General features: G+C 39.3%; 1 protein-coding gene across 1 annotated transcript in view; it reads right to left on the reverse strand.

Moving 5' to 3' along the window:
* The window catches only part of LOC106935365 (afadin-like), a gene marked incomplete at its 5' end in the record, with an annotated part of 81,051 nt that overhangs the window by 42,371 nt on the left and 22,181 nt on the right, over nt 1-16,499 (reverse strand). The window contains 10 exons of the mRNA XM_015015799.1: nt 211-409; nt 490-633; nt 908-1,173; nt 2,000-2,094; nt 2,348-2,493; nt 5,765-5,785; nt 7,879-8,084; nt 11,226-11,293; nt 11,386-11,456; nt 12,415-12,484. Of these exons, the coding sequence (XP_014871285.1) occupies nt 211-409; nt 490-633; nt 908-1,173; nt 2,000-2,094; nt 2,348-2,493; nt 5,765-5,785; nt 7,879-8,084; nt 11,226-11,293; nt 11,386-11,456; nt 12,415-12,484 (1,286 nt within the window). The remainder of the gene's footprint in view (nt 1-210; nt 410-489; nt 634-907; nt 1,174-1,999; nt 2,095-2,347; nt 2,494-5,764; nt 5,786-7,878; nt 8,085-11,225; nt 11,294-11,385; nt 11,457-12,414; nt 12,485-16,499) is intronic.

The raw sequence follows: 16,499 nt of genomic DNA on the forward strand, positions 1-16,499 counted from the left end.
AGACAGAGAGAGAGAGAGAGAGAGAGAGAGAGAGAGAGAGAGAGAGAGAGAGAGAGAGAGAGAGAAAGAGAAAGAGAGAGAGAGAGAGAGAGAGAGAGAGAGAGAGAGAGAGAGAGAGGCAGAGGGAGAGAGAGATGAATAGACTGAGATAGAGAGCAATAGAGACAGACATGGATAGTGAGATGGAGACAGTAGCAGAGTCAGGCGTACCCCTCTGCAGCAGCGGCTCCAGGAAGTCCTGCAGCCCGTTGGGAAGGTGCCGCACCACGTCGCAGGAGTAGCCGTCCTCTGGCAGCAGGAAGGGCAGCTGCAGGTCCGGGTCCTCCTCCAGCTGCACCTCTCGGCCGTCGCTCCTCGCCAGCTCGTCCGCCGTGTTCTCCGCTACCGCCACCACGTGGTCGATCAGGTCCTGGACACAAAGCACAGAATGAACTGCCAGAACCGGTTCCGGCCGGAGGTGGAGGCGGCGCCGGCAGGCGGCTGGCTTACGGGCGGGATGTAGGGCTCGTCCTGGGCGCAGCGGTAGTTGGTCATGAGGGCGTGGAGCTGCAGCGAGTTCAGCTTGAAGCAGGTGTTGTGGATGTTCTGGACGTCCTGCGTGGAGTATTTGTCCATGGTCAGCAGGGTGGTGGCCTGCAGGGACAAAAAAGGCAAAATGCATCACAATCTTTTCTTTAACTTTTTTTTCAAACTCTTTAAAATCATACACATAAATTCAGACTTTTCCAACTGACCAGAAATCTGATAAACTTCCTCTTCTCTCCTCCCTGCATGCGTCTCTAGCTGCACCATTAAAACTCTCCTGGACTTTTATTGATGCTAATCAACATTTGCTACGTATATAACCATGAAAACTCTTGAACTAACAGGTATTTGTTTATGATTTTTTAAGACGGATAGAGTTTACCTGGACGATGCGGCTGAGGTGGCAGTCGGCAGCCAGCTCCAGGCCCTGCTTCTCGGCCCAGGACTCGATGTGGCTCAGCTGCTGCCGCAGGATGGCGCCCCAGTAGTGGCAGCACAGTCCCGAGTCGGCGTCCGTCACCAGCTTGTTGAACAGCCACATGTTGATGAAGTGGAAGAGCTGCGAGAAGAGCTGGATGGTGAGGGCGGCGTTGACCCGGCAGCGGCGCAGTAGCGACATGGCGCCCGTCAGCGTCTGCAGGACATCCTCTGAGACAAAAACACGAGACCCGGATGAAACTCTGCAAACGTCCAGAACCACTGAGAGCTCAGAGTACGAGACGTTAAATCAGAAATCTATCAGTCCAATTATGTTTTTGTTGGGGAGAAATGTACGGAGTCACATTCCTGCCAAGAATCATATTAACCAAGAGCGGACAGATCTGATCTTTGGCGTTTCCATTTGTTAGAGGGGTCACGAACGCAGCATGGCGCTCCGTCCACTCATCTGTTCGCTCTCGCTAACAAATATGAGCTCGCTCTTTTATTAGTGGCAGTAATAGTCAGCAGGGGGCGGTAACTTCTGACTGGCCAGATTTTCAGCTTAAACCCAATGACAGAAAACCTAGAAGAGCAGGAGAAGAAGAACAAGAAAAAAAAACAGAAGACAAAGAAGGAAGAGGGCAAAGATGATGATGAAGAGAACAGCAAAGATGAAGACGAAGAAGAAACCCAAGTTAAGTCAGACGACTAAAAAGAAAGAAGCAAAGAAAAAAAATAAGTAGAAGAGGATGAAAAAGAGGAGGACGAAGAAGACCGAAGATGAAGAACGGAGGATGGAGAAGAATAAGGAGTTAAGGAAAAGGAAAGCAAAAATTAAACTTTCCTTTTCCTTACCTTCTTCTTCATCATCCTCCTCATCCTCGTCTATGCTAGTGCTAACCCGACCCGTTTAGCTGAATTATCTCGGTTCTGAATGACATCTGAATGCAGCCTTTTGATGCAAAGCGATGAACGGTGCAAAAAGAGGGAACCACTGGCTGCATCTGCTGTGGTATTTTAAAAAGTTACTTTTTAAATTTGTCCTTAAACTTACCGATCTTGGGTCTCTGTGGATTATGTTCCTCTGGGTCGTCCAGGAAGGCTGGCATGTAGTTGTTCAGATCCGCCTGCAGGCAGTGGACCAGGTACCTGACGGAACAACACAGATAATCAACGACACGCTTGGAATATCAGACATGTTGTCAGTAGTTCATAGAACAAAAGAACAATGTTCATTTTACTCCTAGACCTATAAAAAGTAAAATCTGATCATTTTAAGTGGTCTCCTAATTTTTTCTTCTAATATTCTCTTTCTGCTCCTTTTCTTTGATATTTATTTTAGTTTAGCTACATGTACGAGTCACATTAATGAAACGAAGAGTAAAGTAAAATGCGAACGGACTTGAAGGCCATCTGGACGAGGTGGGCCAGGATGTCCTGGGCGTCCAGCGTGACGCGGCTCAGGTCCCGGTCCTGCTTGATGAAGTTCAGCAGCTCGGAGGCGTTGGCCATCCAGAAAGCCAGCGCTCCCGCGATGTTCTTTTGTTTCTGGAAACGCACCGATCACGACCACAAACACAGACAGAAAGAAAAACACGGAGAGGAAGCCGTTAGCGCTGCTGCAGGCTGCAGGCCGCGGATGTTAGCGGTAAGAAACAGAGGGAGGTTTGTGTTTGAGTGGCAGCCAGAAGGAGCAGTTGTTACTTCAGAGATAGATTCATGCCTCAAACGCCCCAAGCCTGCGTCGAGAAGAAGATGGGTCAATGCTGTCGCATCGGGGAATAAAACGTCTCCACTGCTTTTCCAACACAGCCTAACAGTTCAACAGGAAGGCGAGCTCTCCTTTTCCCTCCAACACACACAACTCCAGTCACAAACGTCACCAGACACAGATTGAAACCTGTTCACACTGCAAGCAATGAGCAGAACATAAACGACGGGATTCACTCAAATCCTCCAGGTTACGGCAAAAATAAAATCATACTGGAGCTTAAATCCTAACGGCAGCAGGTTTAAAAGTAACATTTTGATCCCATTTATTAGAGAAAAATGTGATCTTCTGTAATCTTCACTGCAAAAACACAAAATCTAAGTATATTTATCTGGTTTCTAGTGCAAATATCTTCATACACTAAAATAAGAAAACTAATTTGCAAGTAACTTTTCAGCAAGACAAGGAGCATGTTTTAAATCAATTATCCCTTAATATTGATTAAAAAGTATTGGCTATAAGTGAAATAACTGCCAGAGGAACAAGACATTTTTCACATAAGTTATAATATCTCATTCTACTGGCAGTTTCTTTTATATTAAAGATTTAACTTAAAACAAGCTCATATATTTTGCTGAAAAGTTGTTTGCAAATTAATTTTCATTTATTTCAAGCAATTTAAGATATTAGCACTACAAACTATACCTGAAATACTTGGTAAGTTTTTGAGATTTTGCAGTGTTTTTAAATATATTTAGGAAAAAATAAATTAAAAAAAGGGAAAAACTAAGATATAAAGAGGACAAACTGAAATAATCTGTTCATTTATGACTGTCCCAGTCATCTCTTTGTTTTTGATCATTTTGTTCTTTACTGTTTATTTAAACCTACAATTTCTTGCAAAACCATTTATACCGTTGAATTATTACATTATTTTAATTGTCCAAGCAAGAATTTTGACTTTGGTCCCACTTTTCTATTGGTGTGCAGACATTTGAAGGGACAGTTTTGTCTAAAATTAACTTCAGTTTAGCTTTATATCATGTTATGATGCGATTCCCTCACAAGAAACTAACTTACAACTAACTTTTAAGCAAGATTTTTGTGTTACGTTAATAATTACGTAATTTGATGAAAAAGTGCGGGTTTCACTGCAGATTATATCACTTATAACATGGGAGAAATGTCTTGATACAAGTTAAATAACTACAATTTTTCATCAATATTAAGGAATTATTGACTTAAAACAAACTGCCATCTTTGCTTGCAAGTTAAAACAAGTGTACCAAGATATTTGCACGAGAAATTAAATCAAAAATACTTTTGGTTCCACTCCAAGTACATTTGCCGTGTTTCTCTAGAACAGCAACAAATTTAATTTCAAAACAGCCTGAAAACAAACTTGGTTGCTTGCAGAGTGAACTAAAAAACAAAAAGAAAAGGATTTATGATTCATGTTTGAGGAGCTGATTGGACCTGCACACGTCTATCCCCGCCTCGGAAACAAACCACACAAAGTAAAATAAACCTTCATTCAGGACGGCCAGAGAATGAAAGGTTGCATCCAAAACAAAACCAGGTTTGAAACACAGATGAACATGTTCAGTGAGTTTCCAAACAGACAAACAAAGCAGATGAGGTGGAGGAGGTCAGAGGTCGCGACTCATCTCTCGTCCACAATGCTGTGGAGAAGCAAGACGTCACACGACCAGAGAGCAGAGTTACAGATGGAGCAGCAGTGACAGAGAGTGGTTTGCTTTGGGTTTTCTGGGTTTATTTGGCTGTTTTAGTACCAGGCAGGATCCAGGAAGCTAAATGAGATTAGTCAGGTTGTTGTTGCTGTTGTTGCTTAGTTTTCCAGCTGTGGACAGGACGTGTGGTTATGGCTTTGGTTTTTTGTTTGTTTTTGGTTTTTTGACATTTCTGTTAGGATGGGAAAGAAAAAAAAATAAAAGGAGCAGCAGCAACAATGATGGGCTGGTTTTAAGAAAACAAAGCACAGAGAGACATGAGAAGAGTGAAGGAAGCAGAAGATTCACGAGGTTGAGCGATGTGATTTTATTCTCAGTAAATGTTTGAAAACTTTCCCCCCTTCTGTGATTTGATCTGTTGGCTTTGCTTCAGCTCCTCTCTAATTGGACTACTGGAAGGAAAAATAAGGCTTCCCAGCTCTGGGGAAGAGCACACACCTCCAAATTGTGCATATGCTGTTTTTCGGATTGCAGTTTATATAAGAAATTTACCCTTCACATCATCAGTGGGAAGCCCTGGTATCGTATTTAGCAGTGGTAATGCGCCAATAGCGGAGCTAATTTTTCGTTTAGCATTTTTTGCTAACGTAGCATCCCCTAAATTCATTGTTCCAGCTAATTATAGAGCTCTAATTTACTTGGCTGATGAATAAACTTAGACATCTGTGTTTAAGTTTTGATTATAGACTTAAAAATTCTTCAGGTAGCTAGACGTTTATTCCATGCTCTTATTTTGAAAGGGGGCAAAGACTGTTTACGCAGGAGTTCTGTTTCCTCTTCACTTCCCCCAATACCTTTATTTCAAACAGATAAAACAAAATAAAATAAAAACAAACACAGAGAATGTTTGTTTCCTCAGAATTATCAAACGGGTAAATTATGTCAGAATTAAATTGGGACTTGAGGGTAGTAGTTTTTTAAGGGCAGATATAATTTGATTTGAGGTTAGCGCTTTAGCATTAGCTTCCGCTAAATACCATGTTGGCATAGTGTGTTAAGCTAATGTTTATGGTTAGCGCTTTAAAGCTAGCATGAATGGTTTCTATAGTTTGCTTCCTGTTTTGGATAAAGACTAATAAAATTATCCCAACTAATCTTTTTTACCAACTTGTTGCATATTAGTACAGCATACAACACACTGACTGAATCGATCTTTTTGGTCTTCTCCAAACCATCCACCAATTAACTTCATATCCTATTTCACCACATCCAATCAAACGTATAAAAAAAAACACCTTAAAATTGAATAATGATTGATTTTTCTCAACATCGCCCAACCCAAACAGAGAGAAATGGCAGTGTAGAGAGGAGAAAGTCTTTGGCAGCCATATCATGGTGTGCTGTTGTGATGTCCTACCTGATCCCCTTCAGCAATCTCCTGGACAGAAGGAAGTGGAAGAGGAGGAGGAGGAGGAAGAGGAGGACACGTTTACAGGACAGAGAAAACACGTCAACAGCTACAGTATGGACACAGCATGTCAACACAGAGACACTCTGGCTCACACATGGTTTACACAACGCAACCCAGAATGACTTCATGAACATCGGACTGATGGACGTGACAGGAAAACGTAGAAACCGTCGAGATTTTACACATGATGGAACTACGATTTAAAACGGGAAGAACTCGGACACTTATTCAGGACATTTAGCTTTTATATGAGCTTTAAGTCATTCATAACTGAAGGATACATAATAACTCATACAGAAACTGATCTTCTTTTGAGTTTTTCTCCCGGTTTTTCATTAAAGATATTTAATCCACATGTTCAATCACTTTCACAATGTGGGGTTTCAAGCTGAACTGTCCAACGATATTTTTTTTGTTTTTTCCCACAAAAAGCTCTGGTTCCAAGTCTTTAGCTGAATTAATTTTCTACCTGAACATTTTGGAGCATTTAGTGGTTCTTCTACTCAGCACAATGCCAAACATTGATGAAATTATCAGGAAAATGATAAAACATGCATCCTAGGTGCACAAAGGAGCCTTATCGAAGGTCCTTCCTCACAGAAGATGCCACGAGTTTTTTGGGGAGCAGCCTCCCAAAAAACTCAGTAAGTCTGTCCATCACTGCTGCTATTTACACAGTAATGTTCTAATTACTCTGTTGACATTTTACTATATCTGAATATGCAATTTTTAGTAACTTATGTTGCAAAGCTGACCTTGCTGTACTTCTTCTGTTTACCATAAGGCGGAACAATAAATTTCTATTCTAAAATATATTTAAAACTTCAACAGATACAGGGAATGTCAACAACAAAAAGCCAAATAAGAACTGGAATAAAAACCCAAAGTGAATCTTTTTCTTGCTACCATTTGCTTCAGCATGGCCAATTGCAGTTGTATTTATAAACACAGCTGGCTATAATATTTTATTTCCCCACCTTTTGCCAGGAAATATTGCTCAGAACTGAACTAGGAAAAGAATCTCAATATGCTTTACTGCCCCACAGTGGGGAGATTCAGGCGTAACAGCAGGAATCTCAACAGCAGGAAGGTGACCGGATATAAGTGCATGTAGATTCAAGATAAAAGTATTAAAATATGTTTTAAAAAAAATTAAGAGTCATATATGGTACTGTAAAGGCTATAAAATCAGTTAAAAATTTACAAAATGTGTATTAAAAACAGAATTTACAATATGTGACGTTAAAAAACCTGTGCCAACAACAGAAAATATGCAAATATCAGCAGAAATGTCATTTAAAATGAAGAAAACTGCTAAAACAACAACACAAAGTTTTAGGTGAAATAATCTGATTCATATTGAAGCAAAAACAAAATAAAAAAAGAAAAAAAAAACAGGTTTTAATTTTAACATTTTAAAGCCAAATTGTTGATAATTAAATCTCTAACTTTACAATCCCTTAAAATACTTTTGAGAAATTTCTGACTGGGTTTGTTGCAGCTTTTCAAGTGCTCAACTTTGCAGAAATGAACTAAAAACTGTTGGGCAAGTGTAGTTTAAATGTCCTAATAAACTTATTATTACATCCAAATAATAAGAAAAGTGCAGGTTCTCATCTTCTGTCCCCAGCCTCATGTTGAAATATCTTCATAAATCCCACTAAAATGAAACCTACTAATGTCCACAGGATGTGTTTTATTCAATAAAGTCACTGCACACCAAAAAATAAAAATGAAAAACTGCCAGTGAGATCAAATAAAAAACACTAAAATCCAAACAGACGCTTCAGAGAAATTCATGCATTTCTTTGCCGTTTTCCCGTTTGCCGTTAAAAACCGATGGGAAATACACAAAACACCAAGCGTAAAGGAGGCAACAGGCGAGGAAATGCAAACACACCTTACAACTACAAAGTGTAGTTTGTAAGTAAAGTTAATGTGCAAACCCAGAATGCCCACATTTCAACAAAAAACAGCAACATGGCGGGAACCTGCCGGACTCTCAGGAGCAGAAAACGGTGAAAATGATTACAACAAACATGGAGGAGAGAGTTACTGACCTGGATGACGCCTTCCATCATGCTCACCATCTTGTTGACGATGGCGATGACTTTATGCGTCCTCTCCGACGGCGACATGTCGGGCCGGTACGTGGGCGACAGGACGTAGCGGCAGGCCATGTAGAGGACGTAGGTGGGCGACAGCTTGAAGTGGACCGTGGAGCTGTTGGTGTAGTTGATGATGGCTGACAGGAAGGTGTCCTCCGCTGGGGAGCAGGAGTCAGGTTTCACCATCAAATCAGCACGATTTACGCCTCAGGCTTAGTGGATAAACTGACATTTATTTTGGTTATTGATTAATCGTTTATTCTGGCGATTAATCGTTTTCAAATTCAAGAATACTTTATGACTCCCAAAGGGAATTTAAATGTTGTAACTCATTATTTCAGATTCTTCAGAGTCATTGTAGATGCTGATGGCAGGAAAGATCTATTTGTTTTGTTGATTAATCGTATAAGAAATCGGCAAATTCTGCAGATTTTTTGGCTGCAACTAAATTATTTTAGTAATCGATTAGTCCATCAATCATCAGAATCATAAAATTAGAAACCCTTTATTGTCATTGTGCAAGAAAGCACAATAAACAAATAGTAAAAGTAAATTTCAATAAATATAAAAATATAGTGGAAACAGAATTAATGTGATTATTGATCTAATTGATTAATCGTATAAAAAATGGGCGCATGCTGCATATTCAATCAGATCAATCTAAAGAAGGAATTGAATCGTTCATTTGCATATTTTAAAATTGAATAAAGATTTTTTTTAAATCTTTTCTTATAAGAAAACATTTTAAAGTAGATAAACATTTCACTGCCTAAAATGCAACAAGAATCCCTTTAGTGTACGATTGATTGGTCAACTTTGCAACTAAAGAAAATACTACAACACGGGAAAAGTTGCAGAATGTGCCAAATTTTTTTTATCTAATTAATGAATTAATCATCCAAATAAACGGTAGAATTGTCAATTACTAAAACAATCATTAGTTGCAGTGCTAAAAGGATCTTAAATCGTACCAAATTTCTTTTTTATTACCATTTGTTTGCTGTTTGGGGTTGGAACCTCTTTTAGCCTCTACAACTGCCCAAAATCTTTGTTGCATCGATTAAAATGAATTAAAGTAGAAAGATTTTGGTCTAAATAATCAGAATAGCATCATAAACTAAACTTGCTGCAGATTTGTTGGTCGTAAGTTATGAGCATCTCCTCTCCCACCACACACTAAAAGTTGAGTAAAGTTTATCCAGGAAGTTCTTTAAAATGACAAACTGTGTCTTATTGAGATTTAACTGAATAAATAAATATCTGACTTTGTGAATCACCATGACTGGCTCCTTCCTTCTGAACCTGATGCAGTTTCACACAGGAGTCAGCCCACACCGACGGGATCTGCTCCCACTCTGCGGTTTGGGTTTAAGGCACCTCTGATGTTGGCTGAACATTCCCATGTGGGATTCTCCAGTCAACCACTTGCCACCGCTGAAATCTGCTTCTTCTTTACGTTTAAATTGCTTTGAAAAGCGATTCGAGTGAAACTGGCTGCAGCTGCTATTCAGCATCACCGTCTAAAACCATCTACAACCTGAAGATCAGAGCAGAGCGACTGGCAGGGCTTTAATGGTGCGTCACCGCCAACAGTCAAACTGCCTGTCTGAGTGTATGATTTCACTCCTGGTGCATTGTGGGTATGCAGGTCTGCACCTCGGTATGAGTGGCTGAAACCCTCCTGTGCCTGCAGAAGCGGATGAGCTCACACTACGCCAAGCATGCAGTGCACACAAAAGCTTGAGGAAGGTCAACAAACACAAAGGTGAACAAAGAAAAAGCAAACAGCCGAGGGAGCTTTGAGCTACGCCGAGTGTGGGAAACACCCGGCGTCAGAAAAACCCGCTTTTAGCTCCGTTGGGACTAGAACATCAAAACACTGACTTTAAAAAAGGCAAATATAAATTAGAGCCATAAAATTTAACTATATATATGAAACCTAAAACCGTTAATCAGCCTTTCCATTGTTTTATAAAGCACAGGAAACTTTTATTGCTCTCAAATCATGTAATAATTGGTTCAGGTCACCCAGGTGATTGTTGCTGTTTGTGATCATAAAGTTCATCTACTGACAGATTATGCAGCTTCTGTCGGTGAGAAACGTCCACAGATCACATTAAATCAATAACTGCTCCTCCTACACGTTTAGCCTCTATAATTAGCTTCAGCTTGTTTTTCCAGGCAAATCAAGGAGAGACGGTTTGACTGCAGCTGACTGACTGACTGTTTAGCTTCCCTTCCATCCACCACATGCAAACAATTTGCTTAAAGGACTGGCATCAAGTCGCTACTGTGGGGTAAATAACTGAGGAACATTTTGACAGCTAAATTATTGGATGTAGCTTAGCTTAACGGTCGAGATGTGGAGAAAGGTGAGGCTTGCACATCGTCTCTAGGACTCACTATTGTGAAGTAAGTTACTCTGGAAACAATTTTTTGATTCTTCAATGAAAACACTGGAGAGAAAAAACATCTTCGCAAGAGTTGTTGGTCTAATTGATTATTTAAATATCTTAATACACCTGTAGTAGGACAAAAACCTACAAGTAAGTTTTTAGCAGGAAATGGGAGCTTGTTGAGTCAATAATTCCTCAATATTGATGAAAAATTAACTAGATCAACTGCTGGATTATTTCATTTATAACAAGACATTTTCCCCCATGTTGTAGGTGAAATAATCAGTCGGTGCTTTTCATCAATATTAAGGAATTATGGACTTAAAACAAACTCCTATAGCTTGCTAATTGATTAATAAAATAGTTTGTTGCAGCCCTACCTAATATCAATGAAATTATTACACGTATAACATTGAAAAGTGGAACTAGTTACTTTAAAGGAATTTAACTCAAAAGAAGATCTTATATCTCAACGAAAAGTTACTTCTAAGTTGGTTTTGTTTGTTCAAGTGTAGTAAGATGTTATGCACTAGAAACTAGACTAAAAGTACTTGGAAAGATTTTGTTTTGCAGTGAACGTGATATTTTCTTAGCTAACATGTTATAAATGTTTACCCTTTGGCTTCTTGTTTCTGTCTCACAGAAGTCTCTTTGGAGTGGGTAGGGAGGAGATTTGTTTATGTTTTTTGTACATTTGGGGGGGTAAAAGCTTGAGATTTTGATTAAATTTCATCAAAACCTCAAATGAAAGGCTTTCTGGACTGAAATAATCCACTCTTTTCTCTTACAAACTGTGGAATTAGAGGCAAAAATGCTTTCTGGTAAACAGACATTAACCCTTCAGTCAGGGCAGACTGGCATTGACTGGAAAAGGCTCAATAGTTTCCAGTTATTGATGCTCACAGTTTTCTCTGAAGTCGATGCTGGCTGGAAGAGTCAGCTCCGTCCTGTCTGCAGAAAGATCCTGGGATCTGTTGAGACAGAGGGACGGACAACACTGGAAGAAAACGCCTGGAAGACACGACGGGTTAAAGTGAGAGAAGGAGGCAAGATGGCGTCTGACCTGCTGTCCTGCTGCTCTCCTCGGATCATGGGCTTCACCATGCCTCGCTCCATCTCCAGTTTCCCTGAGCTCTGCAAACAAAGAACAACTTCAGCAGGATTTTACTTTAAGAGATCAAAAGAGAGACATTTTTAGAAGGTGTAAAAATGTTAAAATTAATATTTAGAACTCCATAAATCTACATTATTCTACCTATAAATTACATATGGAGCTCAAAGTCAGACAGTTTAATTCTTACTGTAATAATAAACCTTAAACTCAACCAAATGACAGAAACGGTGCTAACTTTTAAATTAATTCAGGTTGATTTTAGGGCTGCAACTAACAATTATTCTGACGATTAATCTCATTTTGAACAAAAACGGCAGATTCTGTTTTATACAATATTGGCAAAACGTTAAAATATGCAAATTAATAATTCAATTCCTTTTTTATTGCCTTTATTATTAAATTAGTTGACAATCATTTCAATAATCAATTAATCATGAATAACCTGATTAATCATTTCAGCTCTAGTTGATATTTGTAAGTTCTGAGGAAATAAATGATAGAAATGACATTTTGAATTTTGTTCCTGAAAAGCTTTGAGGAACGTCCAGCTGGTGACAGAGGTAAAAATGTGCAATTTTAGACTAAAATTAATTTATTTTCTTGCTAATTTTGTTGACGACGAGATAAATTTCTGATTATTTTCCTTCAGTGGATGTGAAGAAGAGAGGCTGTCAATTCCTATAATTGCAATCATGTTTTCTGCTCGTTTACATTTTTCTTCCAATAATTAAATCCAGAATAAGTAAAATGTTGTCTTATACACTTCCTGCTTTATTAAAACGCAACTTTTCACCTTCCAGTAGAGATGGTTATTTCGAACATCATCATCTCTGTAATTTGCATCAAATAAACGGGAACATAATTAAAGAATTGCATCCACTGTGCAGAAGTTTAACTATAATTAAGTGTCAGTGCTTCCATGGCCTAATTTTGCTGAAACGTTTAGTCAAACATCAGGAACAAACAAATGTTTGGTACCTTGCTGGTGGGCAGGGGCGCTCCACTGTGGACGTCTCCACGGAGGTCAAAGGTCGTCTCTGGTACGCTCCTGCAGACGGCACACAAACATTCAACAGAACCAGGTCAGACTTGATCCAGAGGCCATATTTACTTCTCCAACTCTTCCTGCTCAGGAAGAAGAGAGCTGCATCCAAGAGGCAGGAGAGGAATAACTCCCTGATATATAAACACAGACACTTACATAATGATGTAATTAAGAATAAAACCCCATGCCACGGGTCTAGGAGAGCGACCAGCTGACCCAGTCTGTGTTTGACGTCTACTGGGAGCAACAGAAGTCGGGTTCAAACACAGCAGAATATTTCCACTCTGTTATTGACAGAAAGGCCCATCACAGCCATAGCAACACAGCAGGCGGCTCAAAGCAGGCTAAACCAATCACAGCGTGACAACAGAGACAAACCAGGAATTAATTGGTTTATCTGCAAGGTTTCCCAACAATATAAAGCTCTAATCAGGAGTTTACACACACAGTTTGGCTTCTGGAGTAAAATAATTCGACTGACGCTTTCATCCTCATGCGAGACGAGAAACTGGAACAGTCAGAGTAAATATTCGCTTTACATCAAAACTGAAATATTTGGACCAGGGTCTTTATTCTTAAACTTGACTTAAACAAGTTAAATATCACAGCCATATGTGCCTGGAGGAAAACCCAGAATTAGGGCTACAATTAACAATTATTTAACTAATTGATTTATCCATCAATTATTATGACAATTAATTGGATTTTAAAAAATGGCACAGATTTTTCTTTCAACCATCTTTTATATACAATATTAGAAATACTTTAAAAGTTACAAATAAACAAATAATTCATTTTTAAGTGAGAAAATAAACATTTTATTGCCCAAAATGCTATAACATGACATTCCTTTAGTGAAGCTGAAACAGGTGAAGCTACAATTAAGCCACTTGACTCTTGTGGCGCCGTTCATGTGTGACTTTAACACGACGTTAATGATGAACTTGCCGACGGTATTTGGATTGTTAAATGGGTGAAATCTCACATCTGGGTTTGTCCTCGTGTTCAGATCAAAACACTCTTCAAAATGTTGCTTTTTTTGCCACTTAATGAACCTCAAAAGGACATTATACAATAAAGAATAAAGAACTAAAACACAATCTCATGACTGCTGCAGTTGTGATACAGAAGACATGTGTTACTCGTTGGTGGAAAGCAACAGCCAAGCGTCGCTGCAGACCTCTGGGGTCTTTAAACGCTCCACTCTCTCTCTGACTGAAGCTAAAAGCCACCGCTGACAGTCGGGTCTCGGTCAGAAAGCAGCAGATTAAAAGGTCCAAACACTCCTTCGCTACACGGCCGTCTGTGCAGCTGCCAGAACCCGGCGCCAAGTACCTCACATCCTAAAAAACTGCCAAATTGAGGCTGTAATCAGACTTAACATCTCAACGGGACGCTGCTTGGCCTGAAGAAGGTATCTGTGAGAGTTTGGACGGCCGCCCGGAGAACCACAGGGATCCAGATCCACCACTTCACACACACACAGTCACACAGCTGCACAGAAACTACGGCTGCTGTTAATAAAAAATATCTGACTTTTGCGTAAAACTCGACGACGATTGCAGATGATTTAGTTCTTGTCAGAGATTAAATGTGGAAAAAAAAGCTCGTTGTATTTGATTTAAACTTTATCATTTAGATGTAGATTCACCACAAAAACAAAACCCTACCAAGAATTTTTGTCTAGTTTCTGCTTCAAATATCTTGATAGTCTTGAAATAAAAAACAACAAGTAACTATTTGCCAAGAAATATGAGTTTGTTTTAATTCAGTAATTCTTTAATATTAATGGAAAAAGTTCTGGATCCATCAATATTAAGGAATTACTGACTAAAGACAAGCTCCTGTTTCTTGTTGAAAAGTGACCTATAAGTTAGTTTTGTTTTATTTTAAGTGTATTAAGATATTGGAAGTAGAAACTGTAAGAAAATTACTTGGTCAGATTTTATGTTTTTGCTGTGCTGCATCATATTCTGGTTTATTTACCTCTGTTAAGTTACCAGGTGAGCTGGAAACATCAGATTCAAAGCTCAAACTCTGAGATCCCAAAAAGAAAAAACCGACATGCAGTTTCCAAGAATCTGCCTTTTCCAACTCACAACAGCATTAAAATAATCTTAGACATGAAAGCGATATTTAAAATCCATCTACGCAGCAAATTTAGAAGGAAAACAGCCCCTGGATTCCCTCGGACCACATAATCCCAGCAGAGTGCTACGATGGGGGAGTTGGGTGAAAAATGGCGAATCTGAAATGTCCCTCGACATATTTGACCTTTTCTGTTGCATCTGAAACTGAATGTTAATATTTGGAGTCACCATCAGGTCTGTCGTCTTTTTGTTGCCAAATATCTCAAACTATGATTTGATCACCTGATCAAATCCACACTTACAAAAACAATAAGTTTCCATCAGAACTACGAGACGCCACCCAAAAGGCTTCTTTCTGAGTCTTTTCTCTCCTACCATCACAAATGTAAACACATACTGACTGCTGCTCCATTATGCGTTTGTTTTGGCCAAACAAAATTGTCAGACCCAAGATTAGAGAATTCAAAATTTGAACATGGCGACACCCACAAATATTTAAAAAATAAATAAATAAATAAAAAAGAAACGTAAATTTAAGCTTTACTTTCTAAGGCAAACATCACTTTTTACTTGTCCAGTTTAGAGTTGGAGGCGCCACATGTAACATTAATTTTAGACTCACTTTTACATGTCTGTTCTGAAAAGTAAACATGTTTTTGATACAGGTTACAATTGCTGATGTGAGAAGCGGCCATATTGAAACACAAAGTCATAACTGGGGGTGGTGGGAGTTGCTCCCAGTTTGCTACAGCACCAAAATCCAAATTTAATTTAATTAATTTCAAGGTTTTCTATACATTTTTATCTAACGTGCCAAATGACGTAAATTAAACATGAACCGAAACAAGATTCCTTTTGTAATGTTTTCATTCCACCACAAATTGAATTAAATGTCAAACTTCCTGCCGTATGCAGCGTGTGGGCAGAAGGATCTCATTCATAAAGCAGGTGGAGGAACCGGTAGAGAGGTTTGTCATTGCTGGCGTCAAACCAAACATACTTGGCAGAGGAGGACCAGGAACAAGGAAGGGTGACGCATAAAAGCAGGTTTGCATTTTTTCAAAACCATGTAGATGAAGACACAGAAATGTTTCCTTTTGATGCTGTCAACTTTATTTCATTACAAATATCCTAATATTTCAGGTAAAATAAGACAAAATGATGCAGCTGGTTCAGGAAATCAGCATGTCGTTGGAACAAAAGAAGAAAACTCCAGCCCAGCAGATCTTAAAGCCCTCAGACAAAAACCAGGTTTAATTTTCTCTTTCGACATGGAGAGTAATCCAACAGGTTCTAATTCCAGCTCTCCTTTCTGATTACTTTTTTCTCCACGCCTGTAAAAGCTAATGGAAATCACCTGATGGGAGGTTTGAGGCTGGAGTGTAAATATTAACTCAACACTCACACACTGGGAGGAACACATCTAAATATAAATATACAGCTAACTCTTCAGGTGAGCCACAAAAACTGAATTTAAGTTCATCCTGCAATGAAGTCCATTACTTCTGACAACTTTAGGAGGATTTTATAAACTAAAACGACAAGAGTTGAGCTGTAATTTATACTTTTTTCCTCTGGAATCGTCTAAAATAAAAAGATGAACAAAGGTTACTCACACTCTCCCTCGCTTTCTCCAACTGTTACCGGGTGATGACGCCATTAAGCAGCTATAAAGTGAATATTTCCAAGGCGACGGTCATGTTTAAGTCGCTTCTGCTGTGATCTGCGGCGCTCCGAGTTTCATTGTGAAAGTGCAGCGAGCGGGAGGCCCCACCCAGCAGCATGCTGATCAGATTAGAGGGCAGCCTGCTGCCATAACCCCAGACCTCTGCTCTTCCTCTCATTCCCTCCACACTGCAAAAACAAAATCTCACCAAGTATTTTTAGTCTCTGCTTCAAATATCTTGGTACACTTGGAATAAAACAAA

The sequence above is a fragment of the Poecilia latipinna genome, unplaced genomic scaffold (genome assembly GCF_001443285.1).
Source record: "Poecilia latipinna isolate Pla-1442-1.1 unplaced genomic scaffold, P_latipinna-1.0 Scaffold1954, whole genome shotgun sequence".
Lineage (NCBI taxonomy): Eukaryota > Metazoa > Chordata > Actinopteri > Cyprinodontiformes > Poeciliidae > Poecilia > Poecilia latipinna.